The 26,991-nt window shown below is 43.3% G+C and overlaps 1 protein-coding gene across 1 annotated transcript in view; it reads left to right on the plus strand.

Annotated features, from left to right (window-relative positions):
• The window catches only part of POLN (DNA polymerase nu), a 157,407-nt gene that overhangs the window by 5,091 nt on the left and 125,325 nt on the right, over positions 1-26,991 (plus strand). Inside the window, exons 2-5 of the mRNA XM_027103930.1 lie at positions 7,368-7,447; positions 9,395-9,898; positions 17,044-17,240; positions 20,655-20,767. Coding sequence (XP_026959731.1) covers positions 7,368-7,447; positions 9,395-9,898; positions 17,044-17,240; positions 20,655-20,767 — 894 coding nt within the window. The remainder of the gene's footprint in view (positions 1-7,367; positions 7,448-9,394; positions 9,899-17,043; positions 17,241-20,654; positions 20,768-26,991) is intronic.

Raw genomic sequence — 26,991 nt, forward strand, 5'->3', positions numbered from 1 at the left:
TAGCAAACCCTGCCAGGTGTTGGATTCCAATTCCCACTGCTCTAATTCAAGCCTTCGTTCCTTCTCACTTGAAAATTTGCAGAAGTTTCCTAATTGCTGTTTGCCGTCAATTTATTGCCACTTTGCTCCTGCCTTTGCACTGTCGCTGGGATTAGCTCAGCTCTTGTCCTTGCTCTCTGCAGAATTTATCTGTAGAAACATCCCCATGTATAGCCTGGCCCTTGCCTGCCCTTTAAGTCTTAATGTCCCATCACTTTCCTTCTCTTTATGCCCCATTCAGATTTTTTTAAATTAATTAATTTAACAGCAGGTCCTTTTTGGTTATCTGTTTTAAATACAGCAGTGTGTACATGTCAATCCCAAACTCCCAATCTATTTTTCCCCCCACCACCCTTCCCCCCTGGTACCCAAGGCAATCTACAGACTCAGTGCAATCCCTGTCAAATTGCCAATGGCATTTTTCACAGAACTAGATAAAAAAATCTTAACATTTGTATGGAGACACAAAAGACCCTGAATAGCCAAAGCAATCTTGAGAAAGAAAAACTCAGCTGGAGGAATCAGGCTCCCTGACTTCAGACTATGCTACAGAGCTACAATCATCAAAACAGTATGGTACTGGCACAAACACAGAAATACAGATGAAAGGAATAGGATAGAAGGCCCAGAAATAAACCCATGCGCCTGTGGTCAATTAATCTATGACAGAGGAGGCAAGACTATACAATGGAGGAAAGATAGTCTCTTCAGTAGATGGTGCTGGGAAAAGTGGACAGCTACATGTAAAAGGATGGAACTAGAATATTCTTTAACACCATACACATAAATAAACTCAAAGTGGAATAAAGACCTAAATGTAAGACTAGATACTATAAAACTTAGAGGAAAACATAGGCAGGGCACTCTGACATAAACTATGGCAATATCTTTTCTGATCCTTCTCCCAGAGTAATGGAAATAAAAATAAAAATAAACAAATGGGACCTAATTAAACACAGGAGCTTTTGCACAGCAAAGGAAGCCACAAACAAAACAAAAAGACAACCCACAGAATGGGAGAAAATGTTTGCAAATGATGCGACCAATAAGGGATTAGTTCCCGTTCAGATTTGACTCTTAACTTCCAAACACGCGTCGTTTCCTGACTTCATCCTCTGCCTACCTTTTCTTTCTCTCCTTCGTACATGACTCTGAGTGGTGAAATCGTAGCATTTTACAAATTTCTGCTCAAATGATACTTCATTACCAGAATGCCTTATTGGAAGTAAACTGCATTTGATTCATTGGCAACTCAGTTTAGAGAATTGCCTGTGATGTAGTTTTGGGTTATTTGCATAATGCTTTAACTCTTGGTATGTTTTGAGCTTTTTGAAGGCAGGCAAAGGTGGTCTCATCTTTGATGCTGCCACAGGTGGGTTGATCTGTGAATTCAGCTCTTACCGATTTCTAAGAGCTTCATACAGACATGTAAAACATATATGAAGGACTTTACTATTTCATTATTTATGTTGTATTTTCCTCAACATTTTGGGGGGTCTTTTTTTGTACTACTTCAGAAAAAGTTTTTTTTTTTTTTAAACAAAAATAAAGTCCATAATCCCACATTAAAAAAAAATTTGGGGTGGGGGACTTCTCTGGTGGCGCAGTGGTTAAGAATCCACCTGCCAATGCAGGGGACATGGGTTCAAACCCTGGTCTGGGAAGATCCCACATGCCGCAGAGCAACTAAACCCGTGTGCTGCAACTACTGAGCCTGCGCTCTAGAGCCCGCGAGCCACAACTACTGAGCCCGTGTGCCACAACTACTGAGCCCGTGTGCCACAACTACTGAAGCCCGCGTGCCTGGAGCCTGTGCTCCACAACAAGAGAAGCCACCACAGTGAGAAGCCCGTGCACTGCAACAAAGAGTAGCCCCCACTCGCTGCAACTAGAGAAAGCCCACACGCAGCAATGGAGATCCAAAGCAGCCAAAAATAAATAAATTTATTTTAAAAAAAATTTTTTTTTTTTTTTTTGCATATTCACACACACACACACAGTGAAAGGGTTTATATGTACATTGTTTTCTTAGTTCAGGCTTTTTCTTTGTTGAAACATCTCCCCTTATTGCTTCCCTGTGTTAACAACTTAGCGTATGCCTTCTATGTTTTTGTTCTCATGATAGTAATTATAGCTTGTGTGTGTGTGGCTATGTTGTGCCACCCAGACCTCCGCCTCCTTGGATGGGATTGGCTGAGGGCTTTGTTGCAACTGTATCACATTTGAGCTTCCACTCCCTCAGTCCTTCTGCTCCCCAAGAGCGTCCCCAAGTAGACGTTTGCAGGAAAAGCTCAGTCTGGTCCCCAGGGAACTTGATCTATGCAGTGGGTGCCAGTAGTGGTCTGAGAAAGCAGACATGGCATTTTGGAATTTGGTCGCCCTTAGGTGGGCTGGCACTGATGACTTCATCACAAGTTGTAGGTGAAATACGGTTGGCAGCGGTGCAGTTAAAGCTTTTACTAGGGGTGGCTGGTCTGGCATACCAGTGCAAGCAGCTGTGCAAGCTGCTGGGCAGTACTATGTATTTGAAAAGAATAGGACCATGGAAGAGAATGGCATTGGTGGCTGTGGCTGGGTCCTTTGGAAAAAGACAAAGGCCAAGCGTGGTTAATTGGCAATTAAAGGGTAAATGTGATAGCCAGAGGGCTCACCTGCTAGCCTGTGAAGAGACCACCTGCAGTCACAGCCCCCCCCCACCCCCACCCCGCCCCCCCTCCCCCGCCCCAGCCTAGTATGGCTGGTAGAGCTCCAGAGGACGTTGGATGCTCAGCCCTGGCGGGTGTTCTACCTCAAGGTCAGGGCCTTGACCAGGAAGAGGGACCTGACCCTGAGATGCAGGATGGGGACGTCTCGATTGGTGCATTCAAGTTTGAATCCCAGGTACCTCTGGGACCTGCAGAAGTAGCTACTCCTCTCTGTTAAAGGCCAGCCCCCTTCTCTCTACCCGCCAGTCCCCCAGCTTAAAGACAGTGCAAGAGGGTTCTAGCTTGAGAAATAACACGTCCTCCCTCAGGAAATGCCACCTCCTCTTTTGGCCATTAAGTCACTACATAACCTGGCCAAGAGGTACCAGGGCCTGTTAAGGGAGTGGATGAGACGGGCTGGTCAGGGAACAGAAACCCTATAGTCATTGGAACAGGGAAAGTTTAAAGCATTATTAACTAGTAATGGGATTAGCTGACAAGAAGTAAAGAAAACTGAGGATTACAATAATAGCAGACGCAGGGAGCATCTACCTGCGGCAGTGTTGAAGGAAGGAACAAAACTGGAATGACCTGGCCAGGTGACGTCCACCAGCCTCTGTCATCTATTGTCCCTGTATGGGCAACTTGGGCTCTTTACTGGAGTGATCATGGGGCTGGGGCAGAGGCTATGCATGTGCCCAACAGCATGGCGCTCCCACTCCCCAGGGCCGATCTCGCCGTTGCCTCTGTTGAATTTCCAATGACACACTGAACTCTGGGTCCCCAATAGTACTGAACTTTGAGAACAGTCACTTGGGGGCTAGTTGGCAATACTGGACCCCTTGTGCCCCCAAAGGTGCCGTTATTCGTCTTGACTCGAATCCACACGTATTCCAGGCACGGGTTTGCCTTTCCCATACGCAGGGCCTCAGTGAGCTCCGTAATACAAGGCTCACAGAGCCTTTGACCCACTGACACAGAATCCTGCATAGCATTGCCCTGGATATAGGGACCCACTTTACAGCAAAGGAGCTGCAGTGGGCACATGATCGTGGGACCCACAGGTTCCGTCACAGCCACACACCCAGAAATGCCAGCCCAACAGAGTGGTAGAGTGGTGGGTAGCAGGCTGAGCTCAGGTGACCTCCAGGCTGCAGTATACACTGTACATCAGTGACCATTGCAGGATGCAGTGTCCCCAGTATAGATAATTAAGGGCTCTGGTAGCCAAAAGGTGGCAGTGGGAGTGGCCCTGCTTACCATCACTCCCAATGCCCCTCCCAATAAATTTGTGTTTCTCTCTCCAGATACCTCTGGGTTCTGCAGGTTTAGTCTTGACTCCCCAGGGGAAACCCACCAGGGACAAAGGAAGAGTACTGTTCGATTTCAAGCTATAGCTGCTGCACAGTCGTTCAAGTTCTGTACTCCAATAGACTGGCAAGCAAGTGAGGTACTCTCCATCCTGCTAGGGGTGACCTCCTGTTCACCAGAGGTCAGGGCTGCCGTTACATAATGGGGCAGGAAAGCATCTACGTGGCACCCAAGTGATGTGATTGGCCACCTCTTGGTCCTCTGACCAAATTTGCTGGTAAATGCAGTGGCCGTGGCCTGAGAAGGGTATGGTGACCAGGGACTTACACCCCTCAGGGATGAGGGTTTGGGTCACGATCAGGCAAGCTACCTAGACCAGCAGAGGTGCCAAGCCAGGGTGAGGGGAACCTCAGAATGGGTAGGAGAGGGAGGTGAATAGCATTTGCAGCTTTGAGACCAGCTGCAGGACAAGGAGAGGCAGTTCACCCCATTAACCTTCCTTTTAAGTTCCCTCAGGAAGAGGCCCAGCAGAGTCCCGAAGGAGCTGCTCCCAGAACATATCTGAGCTGCGCAGTGTAGTGAACCGTAGGCAGGACTGTAGTGAACACTGTGGGTGCCCCGAGCCCCCCATTCATCACCCCAGCTGCTGCTCACCACACAGCCCCTCCCGATGGTTGCCTCAGCTGCAAAGAGCTTCTTTGCCCAAGGGCACACCATTTTCCCAGGAGCAACCAGGTAATGACTGGTGGGTGCTGGGGAATAAAGGCTCAGCTCCCTTGACCCTGTGGGGGACAACTATACAGGACCATGCCAGGTCCAGAGCAGGCCTTTGTAGCGGCCGCATCTTGGACCAGTCCTCCCTCCTTCACTCCCCTACAGACGTTGATCCTGAGAGCGCTACCCCAAAACCTTTCTGAATGCAAGCCTTCATCTCAGGGTCAGCCTCCCAGGGACCAGACCTGTGCCAGTGTATGGGTATAACATACTCATGTACATAAATGGGGAGATTTGGTCATTGTTTTAAAAAATGGGATCATATTTTCACAGATCTCTGCATCTTCAAGTCAACTAATACAGCTCATTCTTTTCAATGGCTCTGTGCTTCATGGTGTGGATGTTACATAATTTATTCATCGACTGCCCTCATGATTGGTATCTCCTTTGTTTTCAGTCCTTTGCCGTAAAGCAATACTGTCATAAATGTTTTGCTTTAAACCTATTTACTGTTGCACATATTTCTGTGAAACAGATAGCCAGGAGTGAGGTGGTTTGGTTAGATGATTTATATCTCTTTGTTTTTATTGAGGTTACAACACACACACACAGAGCACAACTATCCTAAGATTATAGTTCAAAATTTCACAAACTGAACACCCGTATAACCTTCACCCAGATCAAGAAACAGAACATTGGTAGCATCTCAGAGGCCCATCTTTCCTCCCTTTGGGTTCGTTCTTTTCTTCCCAACTCCTGAGAGTGATGTGCGTATTTTTAATTTTAATAAGTGTTGACACTGTGCTTTCCAAAAAGATCCTAACCATTCACATTTTTACCAGCAGTGAGTGAGACTACCTCTTCTCCTTCATCTCCAGTTATATTTAATTTGTGTTTCCCTGACTACTAGTGAGTTTGAGTATTACATAATGTTTGTTTGCTTTTTGGATTTGCTATTTTGTGTGTTGCCTCTCCCTGTCTTTTGCTCACTTTTCCATTGAATTGTTTCTTTTTTGGTCAGTGTAACTTGTATAATAAAAATATTAACCCTTTGTCTTTTTTGTCCCAGTTTTCCCAATGTATTATTTTCTTTCAGAAGTGGTGCTAGTTGTACTATCCCTATTCATTAATCTATCCTTCTCTACTGCATTAAAATACCATCTTCGTTGTATATTAAATTCTCATAAGTCCTGGGGTCAGTTTCTGGATTGTCTACTCTGTTTTAGAGATCTTTTTGTCTATTCCTATTCAAATACCTTCTGGATTTGATTACAGTGCCTTTATAGTATGTTCTGATAATATGGCAAAGCAAGTCTTCTTTTATTTTTTTAAAAAAACTTACCTTTCTGGGTCCTGCCTGGTGGTCCAGTGGCTAAGACTCCACATTCCCAATGCAGGGGTCACAGGTTCGATCCCTGGTCAGGGAACTAAGATCCCGCATGCTGCACGGTGCAGCCAAAAAAAACCCTTACCTTTCTTCTCTATTTTCAGACATTTAATATTTCATATGTACTTTGAAATTATTATTTTTTTCAATTAAAAGAACCCTGTAGGGTCTCTGATGAGAATTACATTAATTTATATACTTATATATATATATATATATATATATATATATACACACATATATATATATATATATATATATATATATATATATATATATATATATATATATTTGGCTGTGCCGGGTCTTAGTTGTGGCACGTGGGATGTTCATTGCTGCGTGCAGGATCTTTTAGTTGTGGTATGCGGGGTCTTTAGTTGAGACACGCGAACTCTTAGTTGCGGCATGTGGGATTTAGTTCCCTGACCAGGGATCGAACCCAGGCCCCCTGCATTGGGAGCGTGGAGTCTTAGCCACTGGACCACCAGGCAAGTCCCTGCATTAAATTTATATTTAGGAGAATTAAATATTTTGTTCATATCTCAGTGCTATGTATTTGCATTTGTATAGATCATGCTTTATGCCATTTTATAAGATTTTAAGTTTCCATCATTGAGTGCCTTGTGCTTTTCTTGTTAAATTAATCCTGAGTATAACTTTCCTCTATCGTAAGTGAAAGATTTCCCCCATTTGCATTTCATCATTGTTATTGTTGCTATAGAGAGAACATACATCCCAGAGGTTATGAGCCGAAACTTTAGTCATGTTGCCTGGGGTTGAACCCAGGTTCCATCACTTCCTGTCCAGCCCAAACTTATTAAAATTAAAACAAAATCTAAATGAGAAGTTTGTATTAATGATATTTTACTGAAGTTGTAATTGTTCCATTACAATATTATTCAGTCTAAGAATTTCTTCACCTTTAATACTTACAAGCTTTCTGTAAAATGGTGAACTTGGGTTTTCAGAATCAAGTATTCAAATGCAAATACCAGGTACTACTTTTTAATAAACACTGCATGATTACATAGATCTGTCTCCAGTTAATTTGAAGATACTTTGCATAAATGTTTACTACAATGGTAGTATGCATTTTGGTTGTAAATTTTACTACATTGTTTTAATTAAGTAAATAATGAGTAAATGATTATAGAGGCTATTTTCAGTGTTTAGCTAATTATATGATTTTAATTTCTTTATTCCCTCATGCTTCCTTTCTGTGTCTTTTAAAGCTGCAGAAGTGGTGGACAAATCCAGTGTTAGGTATTCAGTACTACCTGAAGATGGGAAGGATCAGTCACTGGAAAAAAAGGTGAAACCTTGCAAGTATGACTAATTCTAAACAGATAACTTTCATTCATTCAATAAATACTGATCAAGTGTCTACTATATGCTAGGCACTGTGGATGCAACGGTTAAAAAAACGAAAGGAGTTCTTCTCCAGGAGCTGATAGTTTAATTTGTATGAGGGGACTAGGAAGACAGAGAAGCACAATATTTCTCTATGACGCGGTGAATTAGTGTCACTATAGGAGACAGGGCCAAGTGCTTTGGGAACGATAGGGGAGATGGCTAACCCAGTTTTTGTGCTGTTTCGTTCCGCTCTTTCTGGGAGGTGGGGAGAGGAATCTGGGACGTTTGTCTGAAGTATGAACACTCTGACTTGAGGTCTAAAAGATGACTAAGAAATGGTCAGTCTAAAGAGCCTCACCTTTAGAGAGTGGGGGAAGGACTTTGGGAAAAGTTTTTAGGTTAGGGGAAGAGAGCTTAGAACTTTGGGGTAGTGGAAATAAAGAGAAGTTCAGAAAGAAAGGGGTATAAAATTTGCAATGGGTGAGTTACGTGGTTTGGGCTTGGGAGAGAGATGAGAAGAGGTCATGTTATTACCCAAGACCTTCTATAGGAAGCAGTGGTGGAGGTGGCGTAATAGTTAAGGGAGTGGGCTCTGGAACAAACTACCTGTGTCCAAATCCAAATCTAACTTAGTCTAATGTAAGCTCCCTTAGTAAATCCCTGGATTGATGGGATGGTTATTTGCCCCTGAAGTGGAAGGAGCGGCATCTTTGACAGAAAAGGGACTGTGCAGCCCTTTGAAAGTGAATGGAAATTCTCTCTCCCAAAGGTGTTCAAACTGTGCTCCTTCGATCCCTAAGGCAGAGGTCTTCAAATCGTCTTGCTCCCTTTCTCACAAAAGCCTTTTGAAAAGCCATGTATCTCCTGACATATTTTTAAGTTGACGTTTAAAATATTTATCACAAGTTTAAAAAGTTTCATAGGACATGATTTCTGGTGGATTAATAATATTGACATTTAAAAAACTTATATCACAGTTTAAAATATGTCCACTAATATCTAAATACTATACTCTGATAACTTGATATCTACAATCATTCCTTTAAAAAATACATGAGCAGGATGTTCTTCAACAATCTGAATTTTTATATTTTCCTTTTCCTTCTTGACTCCTTTTCTTGTGTACTTCTCCACAGAATTTTTATTTTGATATAATTTTATGTTTGGAAGTCTTTTCTTAAAAAGCATATAATATTTCTCTGCAATAAAAATGACTATAAGTTTAAATTTTCTGTGATCATGTGACTGTGTTAAAACATTTTCTTTCAAAATTATTTTTAAAGTATTATTGGTATACGTTTGTTCAGAATAGCATAAATATATCATAAAATCTGAAAAATAAACATAAAAAATAAAATTTTATTGTAAATGAATCCTACAATGAAACAGAGAGATGCTTTTTCCCCCTCAGTCTGTGAATTGATGAATGAATATTGCACATTGCTAGATCGAAACAGGAAGAGGATTGCTGCCGAGCTGTATTTTTAAAGAAATTTTAGTAGGTAGATTAACATATTATCGACTAGTTGTGGTGATTTAATTTTCTCTATAAATGGCCTTTGGTTGGAAGTTGTCAGTGATTCATCCTCACTCTTACGCACATGTGCAGCACAGTCCCCTCCACAGCATCTCCTGTTACACGCATGGTGCCAGCGCAGGGCTGTGGTGGGAGACTTTCTAAACTAACTCCTGCCTATTCCAGCCCAGGATGCAGATATGCACTCCTGCCTGGTTGAGAAAAACCACTGCTCTGGAAGACACTCCATAGTTCATTAGAAAGTTGGGTCATAGTTAATGTGAAGCTGTGTTCCCACTTTACCTTAGATGAGTTTTATCAGATTTTACTTTGGTTTAGACCTGTCTTATGAATCCATATTCTAGTGAAATATTTTCCATTTTTCTATAGAATCTTAATTCTCTTACGAGCCAGACATCAAGAGTTTCCATCAAGTTCTCGTCTCAGTCCTCCAGTATCAGACTCACAGATCAAGTGTCTACTGACCAAAACCAGAAGAATATCAGCTCATTGGCTTCTTCCCGGTGTTTAATTCCACAGTGTGACCAAGAGGCTTCAGTTCTACAGAAAATGGAACATAAGAGAAAACACGTACCAAAGGAAAGCATAAATAATGAAAACAATGAAGAAAGCATGAGTCTGAAAAGAAAACATATCACATGTAATAATTCATCAGAGAAAACAAGTAAACTTACGGCACTGGAAGAAGATGCTGATGAGGTTGAAGCCTACCTAAATTCTAGGAACTCAAAAGCATTCACAAACAATTTTTGTGATATTAGGTATTTGGATGCTTTGGAGAAAAGCCAGCTGATTGAAATGCTCAAACAGGCAGTAGCTCTGGTGGTAACTCTGATATATAAGGATGGCTCAACTCAGCTGAGAGCAGACCAGGTTAGTAAACGGTGTTGGTTTTTGTTTGTTTGTTTTGTTGGCACCATGAAAGAAACCCATTTTCTTAGTGTCTGATTTTGATAGGAGAGCAAGAAGTAAGATTTTAAGCCTTCCCCTTTCCCCCAGGGGTGAGTGACTGACTCTGCATAGTTCTCATGAGGTTGTGAAGAAACTGCTGAATGGTTCCCATTTTCTATTCCACCAGCAAAGTGTGAGTTTCCAAATTCTCCACCTCCTTGTCAATACTTGTTGTCTTTTTTATTTTAGCCATTCTGCTGTGTGTGAAGTGGTATTTCACTGTGGTTTTAAATTGTATTTCCCTAATAACTGGTGACATTAAGCATCTCCTCATATGCTTACTGGCCATTTGTGTATCTTCTTTGGTGAAACGTCTTGAAATTCAAGTCTTTTGCTCATTTTTAAATTGGGTTATTTGTGTTTTATTTTGGATCTGTAAGGGTTCTTTATATATTTTAATACCAGTCTCGTCAGATATATGATTTGCAGTTCTCCAAATCTGTGGCTTGTTTTTATCAATTTCCTGATGGTGTCTTTTGAAGCACAGAATTTTTTAATTTGATGAACTCCAGTTTACCAAGTACTTTTTTATTGCTTCTGCTTTTGTTGTTAAATTTAAGAATGCTTTGGGACTTCCCTGGTGGTCCAGTGGCTAAGACTCCGCACTCCCAATGCAGAGGGCCCGGGTTTGATCCCTGGTCAGGGAACTAGATCCCACATACTGCAACTAAGAGTTCACATCCTGCAACTAAAGATCCTGCATGCCGCAACGAAGATCCCATGCGCCTCAAGGAAGATCCTGCATGCTGCAACTAAGACCTGGCACAGCCAAATAAATAAATAAATATTGCTTTTAAAAAAAGAATGCTTTGCCTATACCAGGTCATGAAGATTTACTGTATTTTCTTCTAACAATTTATAGTCTGAGCTCTTACATTTAAACCTGTGACCCGGGACTTCCTTGGTGGTCCAGTGGTAAAGAATCTGCCGTACAATGCAGGGGACGTGGGTTCGATCCCTGGTCAGGGAACTAAGATTCCACTTGCTGCAGGGCAACTAAGCCCGCGCACCACAACTACTGAGCTCGTGTGCCTCAACTAGAGCCCATGCACTCAGGAGCCCGTGCGCCACAACTACAGAGCCCACGTGCCCTGGAGCCTGTGCGCCACAACTAGAGAAGAAAAAAAAAACCCACACGCCACAACTAGAGAGAAGCTTGTGCACCACAACAAAAGATCCTGTATGCCTCAACGAAGATCCCGCGTGCTGCAACTAGACTAACTATTGCATACCCCACCTTCCGGGTTTCCATTTCTAGAAAACTGCTCCCATCAGTAAACCACTCAACCTCAGGGCTGTCAAGAGGCTCATCTAGAAGATCAGGCCTGCTGGAGTAAGTTTGCTCTCTGGTCTCTATACACTGATGCACTAAGTCTCCATTCTTGGCCGCTGGAAGCAGAGTTGCTGGGTTCAGGGTTTGGCACACCTTTAAGGGAATGTCGGGGGTTCCATTAGGAGGGCCTGATATCTTGTTAACCTTCCTCCAGTCAACTAGTGATGTCCTTTGACTTCTAGCACAGATTGTACCTGATGAGGGGTTAGCACATCTGAGTGTTGTCCTAGGGTGAGCTTGGAAGCCTCATTAACCAATAGAGCCATGGCTGCTACTGCTCACAGGGAGTTTGGCCATCCCAGGGCCACCGAGTCCAGTTGTTTTGAAAAGTAAGCCACCAGTCTTTGATCTGGCCCCAGCTTTCAGGTCAGAAGTCTGAGCGCTATCCCTGACCTCTCATGGAGTATAGGGTGAAGGGTTTGTCTGACGTTGGAAGCCCCCATGCTGGTGTCCTACTCAACTCAGTCTTTAGAGTCTCAAAGGCCTACTGGTGGCCCCTATTCCCTTTCTTCCCCCTTCAGAGCCTCATATAGGCGTTTTGCTGTAAGGCCATAATTTGGAGTCTAGATACAATAGAACCCAGCCATCCTGAGAAAGCCTTGGAGTTGTCTCTTCGTGGTTGGAGATGGTAGTGCGCTAATTGCTGTCTTTCAATCCATGGCCAGGACTTGCGCTCCTGGGGTCAAAATAAATCCTAAATACTGAACACTGTTGTGAAATCTGAGCCTTTGTCAGAAAATTAGGACCTTAGCAGTATTCTGAGCTGAAACTTGCTTTGTCTCACTACTTATTAGCAGATCATCAATATATTGTAATAGAGTTCCATTTTTCAGGCTTAGTTCCCTCAATTCTTTTGCTAACGAGTTTCCAAACAAGTGGGGACTATCCTGAAAACCCTGCGGAAGCACTGTCCAAGTGTATTGAGTAGCCTCCAGAGGGTCAGGGTCCCTCCGTTCAAAGGCAGAACAGGTATTGAGGGACTTCCCTGTGGTGCAGTGGTTAAGAATCCACCTTCCAATGCAGGAGACGTGGGTTCTATCCCTGGTCGGGGAACTAAGATTCCACATGCTGCGGGACAGCTAAGCCCACAGGCTCTAGAGCCTGTGCACTGCAGTGAAGATCCTGAACGCCACAACTAAGACCTGATGCAGCCAAATAAATAAATATTTATATATATATATATATTTTATATATATATATATATATATACACTTTCCTCCCTTTCCAGAAGAAATTGTTTTAAAAATAGTATTGAGATCCTGGATGTAGAGAAATACAGAAAAATGCATCTTTGAGGTCCAACACAGAAATACTGAGTGCTTCCTGGCACTTGGGCAAGGAGGGTGTGTGGGTTTGGCACCACTGGGTGAATAGGGATGACTGCCTAGCTCACTGCTCGTAAGTCTTGCACAAACTGATACTCCCCATCAGGCTTCTGAACAGGGAGGATCGGGGTGTTACAAGGGGATTGGCAGGGCCTAATGACTCTGTGTTTTAGGAATTTGGTGAGCAGCTGTTGGATCCCCCTCAGGGCCTCAGGCTTTAAAGGATATTATCGCCAGGAGCTGGGGCCAGCTGGGGTTGTTGTTTGGCCATCCCACAGGAGGGTGCTCAGGACATTCCCTTTCCCGGTGCCCCTCCTTCCAGAAAAAGGCACACTGATTCCTGCCCAGGTGGTTTCTGGGCTGCTGGTCTGGTCTTCTCAGCTGTCTAGTGTCCCCTCAAGATGGCGGGTGGATCAGAGCAGCTAAGAGCTGTGTTTTCTTTGTTAATCTCCTATCCGTGTTGGCCTCCTTTGCCATGTCCTCGTTGTTAGAGACCTTGAAGGCCTCCTCTACCAAGGTTGACAATGGGGTTTGGGGCCCAGCTTCAAGCTTTTGTAATTTCCTCCCGATATGAGGAGAGGACTGGGTGATAAAATGCATGGCCAATAGTGACCTCCCTTGTGCAGACTCAGGGTCTGTATTGGTGTACTTCCTGAATGCCTCTGTCACCTGACTCAGGAAGACTGCTGGGTTTTTATCTTTTTCCTGTGTAATCTCTTGGACCTTATCATAATTTACAGGCTTCACCATATGCCTTTTCATTCCTTTTGATAAACAAGTAATATAACGTCTCATCCTGGCTTGGCCTACATGATCCTCACAATCCCAGTTGGGGTCCTGTTGTGGGATTGCGTCACCAGTTCAATAAATCTGGTGCTGTGGGTTGGTGGCCACTAGGCTGTCTGTGTGTTCCCTGGCCTTTCTTAGTATACATTCCTTCTTGTCCAGGGGGCAACAGTGGTTCAGAATAACTGTAATTCTTGCCATGTCAGGGAAAACATTAACCCCAGCATGGTAAATTTGTCCCTAAACTTGTCAGGGTTCTATGAGAACCTGCCAAACCCCTCCTTGCGGATTCCTAAGTCTCTCATCAGGAAGGAGACATGCACTCTAGTAATTCCCTATTCCCATCAGCTGCTTCCCAGAGGGGGTAAAGGCCCTGTGGTGTGAAAGTGGGGGCTAATTTTGAACCTGATCAGGGCCCCATTGGGGACAGCACTGGGGGCTCTGGTTTCAGGGCTCCTGGCTAAATGGGGTAAGGTGGGGGTTGAGGGACTGAAGGTGATGTTGAAGGGGAAGAAGCCCAATGAGAAAGAGGCCCAATGTGCCAATGACTAGTTGGCGGTTGAAAGGGGATCTGTGAGAAAGTCTGGCTCTAAATCTTCTGGGGACAAAACAGAAATAGAGGCCACACACACAACAGGAATCCCTCAAACCGGGGTCTTGATAAAGTTTCATAAAGGCCTGCACGTAAGGGACCTCCCCCCATTTTGGGGACTGCTTACAATATTTTGGTCCAGTTGTAAGATGGTGCTAAAGTTAAGGGATCCATTCTGTGGCCAGTTCTTCCGGTCACCCAAGGCACGTTGGGGCTAGGCTGTGTTGCAAAAGAAGATGGCTTTTAAACCATCTAATTTAAACTGTCCCGAATTTTTAAGAGTTTTAATCTTTGGGGGCATTTCCCATGTTTACATATAAATCTGGTGGCTAACAAACTGAGATCCTGCAGCTGGATGGAGTCCTCAAGACCCGGCATAACAAAACCAAAGGGTGAGATGACAAAGGAGATCTCAGAACTCCCTTCCCCACAGTTGAGCACACAGGACAGAGAAATATTGGGGGGTTGTGTAAAGTTCACCTCAACAGGGGCCTCGGGGGCTGGGGGTTTAGATGTATGAAGTAAGGAAAAAGAAATAGGAGAAAGAGAGAAAGCCTGCTGTTTCAGCCTGCCCCTCTGTGTGTGTCTATTCAGGCAGTTCCAGTCTGCCGTGCTCTTCCACAAGGGCCAGTGGAGGGAGGCACTCCGTCCACCACCCACCAGGGTGATCAGACCCAGAAACCAGTGCTGGTGGGACTCTAACCCACACCTGGGACTTTAACCCAGGAAAAAGAAGTTGAGAAGTTTGTGACGACTGGGCTTCCAGCCACTGCACAGTATGAGGATTGAACCTCTGTCACTCTCAGAAATCTCCCCTCAAGGAAAGCCCACCGGACCAAGATCTGCACGGTATGAGGCAAGCCTGTCCCACCTCTGTCACCTGTCAGGGTGAGCCGGCGCCAGCCAGAGGGAGCATGGCCTCACCAACTAAGGAGTTAGGCTGTAGGTGCCCAACACTCACTTCTCAGAAGGATGCGACAGAGAAGTAGGAGAGGACAGAGCAAGGAGTTGTAGAGAGAGAGAAAGAGATCAGAAGAGGGAAAATGGACACAGGGAAAATAGAGGGGGAAAGCTGCCTGAATGAGGATAGTGACACCCCTGGGGCAACCGAAGGCAGACTTACCAATCCCTGCAGCACTGAAGCAAAGGTTCAGGTGGCCACGTGTCAGCTGCAAGGAAGCTGCAATCAGCTATACCAGATGGGCCCAGATCCTCTCTCAGAGGGGCAAGGAAAAAAAGAAGGCCCCACAGGTCCCAGCAGAGTTGCCAAAAAGTGTTACCAACCTGGGCCCTTGGACTCTTTAATCAATAGAAATCGACAAGAGGCCAGATGAGAATTTCAGGCAAGGCTTTATTGGGGCTCGTGCTACAGCACAAGGGAGCAAGAACAAGAGACAGGTTCCCTTGCCTGCCCCCTGAGAGGACCTGCTTGGGTCCTTAAATGGGGTAAAAATGGGGGTGGGTCTGTGCGTTGGGGTCTGCCCACCCCCTTGGTGCCATGTGCAGAGATGATGCACGGTGCCCTGCTTTTGCTCCCAGCACCTCAGAAATGGCAGTTTGTTTGTGGCCTTTTTGTATCCTATTGCTTATTATTGTCCCAGCTTGCCCATGCATGCTGTTATTTTTAGTCACTTGTAGTTTCTTTGTATCCTGTTGCTCACGGAGACGTTTGTCCAGGTGCAAGCACTCTGGTGGAGGATCCCAAGTCCCAGCCTGGCTCAGTTTTGCCATCTTAGCAGTATTGAATTTTCTGATCCACGAACAGGGGGTGCCCTTTCATTTATTTAAAACTTCAATTTCTTTAGCAATGTTTTGTAATTTTCAGTGTACTGTATAAATCTTGCTTTACCTTTCACTTTTTTTTTTTTTTTTTTTGCGGTACGCGGCCCTCTCACTGTTGTGGCCTCTCCCGTTGTGGAGCACAGGCTCCGGATGCGCAGGCTCAGCCGCCATGGCTCACGGGCCCAGCCGCTCCGTGGCATGTGAGATCTTCCCGGACTGGGGCACGAACCCGTGTCCCCTGCATCGGCAGGCGGACTCTCAACCACTGCTCCACCAGGGAAGTCCTACCTTTCACTTTTGAAAGGCATTTTTATGGGGTAAAGAATTATAAGTTGATAGTTTTTTTCTTTCAGTAGTTTAAAGATGTTATGCTGCTGTCTTCTAACTTGCTTTGTTTCCCATAAGAAATCTACTATCACCCTTATCTTTGTTTCTTTCTAGGCAATGTGTCCCATCCCCCCCCCCCAGCTTCTTTTAAGGTTTTCTCTTTATCACTGCTTTCAAGCAATTTGATTATGATGTAACTTGGTGTAATGTTTTCCATGTTTCTTGTACTTGGAGTTTATTAATCTTCTTGGTTCTACAGCTCAGCTTGGGAGAATTGACATTATTATTTTGAGTTTTGTAGTCCTTAAACATGTATGTGTCTCTGTTATGGAGGTCTTCTCTGATTTCTTTCATGAGTATTTTATAGTTTTCAGTATACAGATCCCATATATGTTGTATTGATTTCTATCTAAGTATTTAATTTGGTGGAATAGTTATTATAAATGGTAATTCTTTTTTAAAAAGTTAATTTGTACATGTTCATTGTTAGTGTATGGAAATATAATTGATTTTTGTATTTTGTATTTTGTATCCTGCAACTTTGCTAAACTCACATATTAGTTCCAGGAGGTGTTTTGTTTTGTAGATTCCTCTGGATTTTCTACACAAACATTTATGTTATCTGTATATAGGGACAGTATAGTTCTTCCTTTCTAATTTATATGCCTTTTATTTCTTTTTCCTGCTGTATTTCATTGGCTAAGACTTCCATTATGATGTTGAACAGGGAGGAGACCAGATTTGGAGAGTGAGATCATGGGTTTGGCTTTTGACCTTGATTGTCGTTAAAAGAGGTGTTCATTTACAAATTTTAATTTTAGGCCTTTTCTTTCTGCTTAATTAAAAAACTTGACAGATCTTTCTTGAATAAATGCATTGTTTATGTTTGATTTTGGAACTTTATTTTATTGTGTATTCACAGGCTCTGGTTTCCTCTGTTGAAGGCATTGTGATGTTACCAAGGAGCCATGCAGAGAAAGGCAGTGGTCCTCTGGCTGCCCCAGCCTCTGACAGTGTTCTGGAGGAAGGCTTCATGCCCAGTGATCAGTGTATCTACATAAAAACTGAGCCCTCTTCCATTTGGGACCAAGAACAAGAGGCACATCATCAATTTGCCAGGTAAGAAATCTTCACTAATTACCTTAAATCCTACTTATTCACCTGCTTTATCCTAATTTAGAGTTTCCCAAGCTCCAGTTTTAGTTATTTAAACTTTCAGAAGTTTTGTATGAGCACATGAAAATAAAATGGATCTAAATGACAGAAACCGCTACAAACACCCTCTCTCCCTCAAAGAGCTTCTGGAATGGAGAGTCCATCCATGGGAGCCTGCTCCGGGATTTGAGTCAACATCGCAATGAGAGGTTGGTGAGAAAAGCATCATCTTAAGGCGTGAAAACCCACTGTTGCTGCTGGAGCCCTGGCTGATTTCCTCATTACACTTGTTCTCTCACTCACGGCCTTAGAAAATGAAGTTAACACTGCCTTCAAAGAGTAAATAGTCCTCAATACCACCAAGATATTACTAATTTCAAAGCTTCATTCTGTGAAAATAGAGAAGAAATGTCTCACTTGTATTTGCCTTCCTAGAATCTTAGAATTTCAGAACAGGCAGGGATGCTTCTGCTGCCCCTTCTCAGTCCTGAAAAGTCTCGTCGTGGGTTGGAGCCTCTGCCCCTCGTCACTGTTTCTTTGCTCACATTGTCAGCCTGACTCACTTCTGCTTTGGGTGGGGACATCCACTTCCTGTTTGCCCAGCCCTCTGCACTCAAGTCAGTAGGTGCCTGAAGGAGCTCCTTGAAGCCACTGCCCTGAAGAGGGTGAGAAGGTGGGGGCCTGGTCTTGGCCCTTCCTGCCTAATACATTCTCGCTGGGCTCTGGGTGGGTTTTAGGTAGTTGTTGTGTCGGTTCCAGCCTACAGATAGTGATGCTCTCTAGGCTGGGAGTGCCTGAGGCACTGGTTCCGCCTGTATTCCTCACACCAAGCCCCCACAGACATTTCCTCCATAGGGGCCAACGCTGTAGCTGGACCAGCCCTTGTGGTTCTTATGATCACAGGACACGCTTCAGCAAAAACCATTAGGGAATTTGAGGACCAAGATTTATCATTCACAAGTTCTGGAGAGTACACAGAGAGGTTATGGGTAGAGAGAGAGAGAGAGAGAGAGAGAGAGAGAGAGAGTGCATGGACCTGGGCCTCTGCCTTTATTAGGGTTTGAAGGTGGGGTGTCTAGGTTTTCACGGATTCACCCTTTACTGGCTAATTTAAAGCATAAGAGCAGGAATTAGGGCACAGGAAGGTTGAGAAGCTGTGTCATCACACAGTCAGTTATCTGGGTTACCCAGGGCTTTCTGGAAGAGGGAGCTTCATCTGGTTCCTTCTCTGGTGGTTTTGCCAGCAGCTGTGTTGCATAGCTGGCAACATGTCTATTCAGGATGGATGTCTTTGAAATGGATGCCTTGGCAATCAAAGTGTGATGTCAGGCATGTACACCACAGTGTGTACATGGGATGATGTTTGACAATAGAGCGCTCTGCTCCCAAGAACCCGTAACCTTTTCTTCCCATAATTTTCTTTTGAAAGAACAATTGGGCAGGCTTTTTCTACGGAAGACCTCTGTGAGAATAGGGCCCTAATATTCGGACAGCGCTTTCTGAATTCTGGATTTATATATTCTACTCGACATTCTCCATTTGGACATCTGATGGTCACTTCAGCTCCCATCCTCCCTGTGCCTTTTGTTTAGCAGATGTGGCATAATTGACTTCTGTAACTGACTTAGAAAATACACTGTGTTTTAGCCACTTTGTCTTACAAGATATTCTTTGTGTTGCTTGTCCTTTCTTAAGCTAGAAATCAGCTAGGGTTTGTCTCTTAGTGGGAGAGATCATAGTTGTTAGATGGCCTTATTGAGAACTTCCGGGTTTCCAGCTACAAGAGCATCAAAGTGGGAGGACGCTCCAGTAGTCCCAGCTTAACTCCCTCATAAGCTGCCCCCACTCCTACACACCTCTCCAGGTCCAGCAGAGGCAAGACCTAAAGCTATGCTGTCAGCAGTGGCCCTCTTCAAGGAAAACCAAAGTGAAAGCACACAGAAAAATGGAAAAAGTCTGAAAATGTCTGCCTGCGGAGCAAGCAGAGCTAATCGGACCCCAGGTTTCCTTCTTCCTCAGCCTTATCTGAAGACCCTCACTGATGTATTAATAAGCAGTTACCATAAAGGGGGATTAATACCTTGGGCCCTGGCAGCAGCAAGATCGGGTCTCAGACCTCAGCTTTGCCACTTCTCAGTTGTGTAAGGCTGTGAAAATTGTTTCACCCCTCCGAGCGTCAGTTTCCTCATCTGTAAAATGGATCTAGTGCCTGCCTAATGGGATTATGATGAGGTTTCAACACAACAATCCTCGTGAAGTGTTTAGTGTGGTATTTGCACATGGTAAGTGTTTGATAAACATCAACTATTATGAATCCCATATTCAAGGAGCTCGTGATTTAATGGGCCAAGGTAAATTACAGTATCGCAGATGTGGTCCCCGCTGTAGCAGGTGTGTGGCCAGGAGTACTAAGGGAACCGGGAACCGGGCAACTCCCTGCCCAGGGAATCAGGCACCTGAGCAGTTTGTAGAAATTGTGGGAGGGAAATTTTAGGCAGGAATACAGCATGTGCCTGTGGCCCTGGAGTGTGAGAGGACGTGCACAGTCTGGTGATGGAGGAAGGAGAATCCAGTGTGGGCAGAGGGTAGACTGGGGGTGTGTTGGGAGCGCAGGCTGGGGCCAGCTGGGAGGAGTCCAGGGTGCATCAGCTCTGCTCAGGAGCTGGAGGCTGAGTCTGTAGGTCGTCGTGCTGCACCCAGGGATTGGCTCTGAACAGTTGTGTGAACTTGAGTTCATTACTAGCCTCTTTGTGTCTTGGCTTCATCATCTGTAAATTGCAGATAATAAGTAACACCTACAAAAAATAACGCAGGAGACTGCATATAAGAAGTTTATTTGGGGTCTTAAGAATTGCAGTTCAGGAGACAAAGATTCAGGAACCCCCGAAAGAGTGTTCTGGGGAAGAGAAAGAGTCAGGGACTTATAAAAACAAAAAGCCACAAGATTGTCAAAAGTTGCCTGGCAAGAATTGGGGATTGACTCTGATACAAATCAGAAAACGTTTGTCCTTAAGGAATCACGAATTGTTTCAGGGTAGGGGTCTGACAAGTAGATAGGGTGTCCTGGGTTTCTGGCAGAGGTTCTGGATACCCTCACCAGGTTGAAAGGTCAGATTCCATCCAGGCTGAGACACACGAGTCCCACTTCCTCAGAGGCCTCCTGGCTCCGTTCTGGGGACTGAGCAATACCGTCCCTGCTTCGATTTTCCTTCCACACCTCTTAGGATTTGAGTTAATCTGTGGAAAGCTTGCAGAAGAAGAATGTCTGCCCATAGAACTGCATAAGTGACAGCTGTTAGTGGAGTAGTAATAATACTTTCCCAAGGTGAAGAGCTCCAAATTACTGTGTCAATCAGTGAATGTCTTTTCATCTTCTAGGAAGGTGCTGCTTCAAACACTGAAATGTAAATGTCCTGTTATTTGTTTTAACGCCAAGGATTTTCTGAGAACAGTGATGCAGTTTTTTGGTGATGATGGCAGTTGGAAGTGTGGTATGTTTTAGTTTTTATAATCTCCTAAACTTAACTTTCCAACAGTGATTCCTCCTGGGAATGGGAGCACGGCAAGGGCTGCTGTGTTTCACAACTCGTGGGTTGGGGGTGGAAGGGAGGTCGCACAGCTGCGATGCACTACCTGTGTGGCCATGTGCCCTGAGCGTGAGAGGCACTTTCCCTCTGTGTTTTAGATTATTTGAATTTTTTCAAGTATATGTTACTTTTGTAATTTAAAACAGGAAAGAAGTAAATTATGCAGCATGGGCAGATGGGATTTGTTGTTACCACAAATAGCTTATATATAAACTTTCTAAGAATTAAACTAAAGTCCAGAGTAATTAACATCAAAACAATATGAAACACGTTTTTTATCTTTCATTTAAAATTGTAAATAAGAATTTTTAAAACCTTTTTTTATTAGATGCACAGATATGTAATAAAGCAAATATTGAAAGAATGTTCATTGTAGATTCTAGGTAGTAGATATATGAGTGTTGACTGTACAGTTCTTTTCAAGTTGAATGTTTGAAACTATTCATAACAAGATACTGGAAAAAATCTTTTTATTGTACAAAATTTCCAACACGTACAAAAGTGCCTGTGATACGACAAGAAATGTATATTTGGTCTTTGTCCCTGGTTCCCAGCACTCAGCTCCCAAAACCCATATGGTCTCCAGAGTGAGGAGTGTCTTTTGTATGCTGATGTAGGACTGGTGCCTGGAGGCCCCCATGGCTTTAGGGTGGGCGTGGTCAACAGGAAGAAGAGGCACCATTAGAGGAGTGGTGCTCAGGAAGGGGAGCAGGGCTGGAGAGCAAGTTAATCACCAGTGGCCAGTGACTTAATCAATCATACTGATGTAACAAAACCTCCATAAAATCCCCTCAACGGTGGGGTTCCTAGGTGAGCTCGTCAAGGTGCTGGGAGCATGGTGCACCTGGAGAGGGTGTGGAGGTTCGGCGCCCTCCCTATGCCTTGCCCTACGCATCCCTTCCATCTGGCAGTTCCTGTGTTGTAGCCTTTATAATAAACGGGTGTCGTAAATAAGGTGCTTTCCCGAGTTCTGTGAGCCATTATAGCAAATGATGGACCCTAAGGAGGGGTCATGGGAACCCCCTATTTATAGCTGTTTGGTCGGAAGTACAGGAGGCCCTGGACTTGGGGCTGGTGCCTGAAGTGGGGCCATCTTGTGGGGCTGAGCCTTGACCTGCAGGGTCTGCACTAACCCCAGGTAGTTTGTGTCAGAATTGAATTGAGTTGTTGGACACTGGCTGGCGTGTGCAGAGAACAGCAAGTGTGTGGTGGGGAAAACGCAACAGAGTACACAATACCCAATTTCAACAGCTATTGACTATGTCCAGTCTTCTCTCCCCTATAACTTCCCACATTTCCAAATCTCCATCCCCTGGGTTATCTTGTAGCAAATCCCAAGCGTCATACTATTGACCTGTAAATATTTCAATTAGATGAGTAAAATATGAGGATTTCGTTTTTCAGATGATGCCGTCATCATCTCCCCACAAAATCAGCCATAATCTTTTCATGTTATTAGCTATCCAGTCAGGGTTTGTGCTTCCCCAGGTGTCTTTAAATATTTTTGTTTGTTTGTTTTTGTTGTTCACAGTTTGAACTGGGATCCAAACAAGGGTTAGTGTTATCCTATACTTGGGTTGGGTGTTTCTTTTACTCTGTATATTCTCTCCGTCTGTTGTATTTTCTTGCAATTATTTCGTCGTTTTTAACAGACCAGGCTTTTGTCCTGTAGGATTTCCCTTTCTTGGCATTTAGCATGTTCTCTCTCTTCTCTTTCTTGTAAATTGGCAATGAGATTCAGTGGCTTCATCAGATTCAGGCTAGATTTTGGGAGTGCAAGACTGCTGCATAGTCCTGACCCTAACTCCGAGTGGTGCTGTGTCCTTCTGTCAGGAAATACATAATGTCTGGTTGTTTATCTTTTTTGTGATGTTCAAATTGTTATTGTGACTTCATATGTTGAATCTTCTCCATCTTTCCTATTTATCACTTTACCTAGAATCCATTTTCAGTCTCTTCATTTTTTAATTTAAAAAAATTTCCTCTTTCCCATCTTCATTTTAAGAAAACTTAAGGGAGTTCCATGATGCTCTAGTGGTTAGGATTCAGTACTCTCACTGCCATGGCCTAGGTTCATTCCCTGGTCAGGGAACTGAAATCCTACAAGCCACATGGTGTGGCCAAAAATTTTAAAAAATGAAAATAAATTTAGGAACTTCCCTGGTGGCACAGTGGTTAATAATCCACCTGCCAATGCAGGGGACATGGATTCGAACCCTGGTCTGGGAAGATCCCACATGCCATGGAGCAACTAAGCCCGTGTGCCACAACTACTGAGCCCGTGTGCCACAGCTACTGAAGTCTGTGTGCCTAGAGCCTGTGCTCCTCAACAAGAAAAGCCACCACAATGAGAAGCCCACACACCACAATGAAGAGTAGCCCCCACTTGCCACAGCTAGAGAAAGCCCACACGCAGCAACGAAGACCCAAAGCAGCCAAAAATAAATAAATAAATAAATAGATTTTTTAAAAAAGGAAAAAGTTTAAAAAAACTTTTTTTAAATATAAAAATACTTACGGCATTATCTATTGCACTTATTTGCTTTTGTGTATTGCCAGTTTAGTTTTTATTTCAGAAATTTTGTTTTGTTTTACTTTGCTTTCCTGAATTCTTTCATTTCTTCATTAAGCTTTTTTTTACTAAGTCACCTAATCTCTAAGTATTTCTAATTCTGAGCTCTTTGTTTTTCATAACTTCTCTCATTCTCTTAATTTTTCTTAGCTCATTTAAAATCTGTTTTGTTGGCATTTCTTTTTCAGTTACTGCCATTCTCCCCAGTGTGAGGCTTGTCCTGGTGGCTTCAGTTTATTAGTTATAAGAGTTTATAGGGACCAGCCCCCAGACCACTCCAGTGCTGTCAGAACTTCCCCATGGATTTTTCAAAAATATATGTTGAGCAGGAGTTCTTCTCGCCCTGCCCTGGACGGTGCCCCTGGAGCATCCAGGTCACCCCTCAGGTGCCTGAGGCTGAGCAGTGGCATCATTTCGTGTTCCCAGCGAGCCCCTTGGATCCCCACTGTGGTGGTGCATCCAGGGAGCAGCTTTCTTGGGGATCAAGATGCCATGTGGCTGACAGGGTCTTGGTGCTCCAGCTGGGTGTCAGGCCTGAGCCTCTGAGGTAGGAGAGCCGAGTTTAGGACATTGCACCACCAGAGACCTCCTGGCTCCAGGTAGTATCAATTGGCGAGAGCTCTCCCAGAGATCTCCATCTCAAAGCTAAGACCCGGTTCCACTCAACAACCAGCAAGCTCCAATGCTGGACACCCTATGCCAAACAACTAGGAAGACAGGAACACAGCCCCACCCATTAGCAGAGAGGCTGCCTAAACTCATACTAAGTTCACGGAAACCCCAAAACACACCACCAGACACGGTCCTGCCCACCAGAAAGACAAGATCCAGCTTCATCCACCAGAACACAGGCACCAGTCCCCTCCACCAGGAATCCTATACAACCCACTGAACCAACCTTACCCAGTGGGGGCAGACACCAAAAACAACGGGAACTGCAAACCTGCAGCCTGCGAAAAGAAAACCCCAAACACAGTAAGTTAAGCAAAATGAGAAGACAGAGAAATATGCAGCAGATGAAGGAGCAAGGTAAAAACCCAGCAGACCAAACAAATGAAGAGGAAATAGGCAGTCTACCTGAAAAAGAATTCAGAGTAATGATAGTAAAGATGATCCAAAATCTTGGAAATAGAATGGAGAAAATACAAGAAACGTTTAACAAGGATCTAGAAGAACTAAAGAGCAAACGAACAATGATGGACAACACAATAAATGAAATTAAAAATTCTCTAGAAGGAATCAATAGCAGAATAACTGAGGCAGAAGAATGGAAAAGTGACCTGGAAGATAAAATAGCGGAAATAACTACCATAGAGCAGAATAAAGAAAAAAGAATGAAAAGAATTGAGGACAGTCTCAGAGACCTCTGGGACAACATTAAATACACCAGTATTCGAATTATAGGGGTCCCAGAAGAAGAAGAGAAAAAGAAAGGGACTGAGAAAATATTTGAAGAGATTATAGTTGAAAACTTCCCTAATATGGGAAAGGAAATAGTCAATCAAGTCCAGGAAGTGCAGAGAGGCCCATACAGGATAAATCCAAGGAGAAACATGCCAAGGCACATATTAATCAAACTATCAAAAATTAAATACAAAGAAAAAATTTTAAAAGCAGCAAGGGAAAAGCAACAAATAACATACAAGGGAATCCCCATAACGTTAACAGCTGATCTGTCAGCAGAAGCTCTGCAAGCCAGAAGGGAGTGGCAGGACATATTTAAAGTGATGAAAGGTAAAAACCTACAACCAAGATTACTCTAGCAAGCAAGGATCTCATTCAGATTCGACGGAGAAATTAAAACCTTTACAGACAAGCAAAAGCGAAGAGAATTCAGCACCACCAAACCAGCTTTACAACAAATGCTAAAGAAACTTCTCTAGGCAGGAAACACAAGAGAAGGAAAAGACCTACCATAACAAACCCAAAACAATTAAGAAAATGGTAATAGGAACATACTTATCGATAATTACCTTAAATGTAAGTGGATTAAATGCTCCAACCAAAAGACACAGACTGGCTGAATAGATACAAAAACTAGACTCATATATATATACTGTCTACAAGAGACCCACTTCAGACCTGGGGACACAGACAGACTGAAAGTGAGGGGATGGAAAAAGATATTCCATGCAAATGGAAATCAAAAGAAAGCTGGAGTAGCAATTCTCATATCAAACAAAATAGAGTTTAAAATAAAGATTATTACAAGAGACAAAAAAGGACACTACATAATGATCAAGGAATCAATCCAAGAAGATATAACAATTGTAAATATCTATGCACCCAACATAGGGGCCCTCAATACATAAGGCAAATGCTAACAGCCATAAAAGGGGAAATCAACAGTAACACAATAATAGTAGGGGACTTTAATACCCTACTTTCACCAATAGAGAGATCAACCAAAATGAAAATAAATAAGAAAACACAAGCTTTAAATGATACTTTAAACAAGATGGACTTAGTTGATATTTATAGGACATTACATCCAAAAATGACAATACACTTTCTACTCAAGTGCTCACGAAACATTCTCCAGGATAGATCATATCTTGGGTCACAAATCAAGCCTTGGTAAATTTAAGAAAATTGAAATCATATCGAGTATCTTTTCTGACCCCAATGCTATAAGACTAGATATCAATTACAGGAAAAAAAAAAAGGTAAAAAATACAAACACACGGAGGCTAAACAATATGCTACTAAATAACCAAGAGATGACTGAAGAAATCAGAGAGGAAATAAAAAAAATACCTAGAAACAAATGACAATGAAAACACAATGTCTCAAAACCTATGGGATGCAGCAAAAGCAGTTCTAAGAGGGAAGTTTATCAATACAATCCTACCGCAAGTAACAAGAAAAATCTCAAATAAACAACCTAACCTTACACCTAAAGCAATTAGAGAAAGAACAAAAAAACCCCAAAGTTAGCAGAAGGAAAGAATTCATAAAGATGAGATCAGAAGTAAATGAAAAAGAAATGAAGGAAATGATAGCAAAGATCAATAAAACTAAAAGCTGGTTCTTTCCAAAGATAAACAAAATTGATAAACCATTAGCCAGACTCATCAAGAAAAAAAGGGAGAAGACTCAAATCAACAGAATTACAAAAAAAGAAAACTACAGGCCAATATCACTGAACAAAATACTAGCAAACAGAATCCAGCAGCACATTAAAAGGATCATACACCGTGATCAAGTGGGGTTTATCCCAGGAATGCAAGGATTCTTCAATATATGAAAATCAATCCATGTGATACACCATATTAACAAACTGAAGGATAAAAACCATATGATAATCTCAATAGATGCAGAAAAAGCTTTCGACAAAATTCAACACCCATTGATGATAAAAACTCTCCAGAAAGTAAGCATAGGGGGAACTTACCTCAACATAATAAAGGCCATATATGACAAACCTACAGCCAACATTGTTCTCAGTGGTTAAAAACTGAAACCATTTCCACTAAGATCAGGAACAAGACAAGGTTGCCCATTCTCACCACTATTATTCAACATAGTTTTGGAAGTCCAAGCCACGGCAGTCAGA

The sequence above is a fragment of the Aethalodelphis obliquidens genome, unplaced genomic scaffold, assembly GCF_003676395.1.
Source record: "Aethalodelphis obliquidens isolate GAN/ISIS:26980383/991018 unplaced genomic scaffold, ASM367639v1 scaffold6, whole genome shotgun sequence".
Taxonomy (NCBI): domain Eukaryota; kingdom Metazoa; phylum Chordata; class Mammalia; order Artiodactyla; family Delphinidae; genus Aethalodelphis; species Aethalodelphis obliquidens.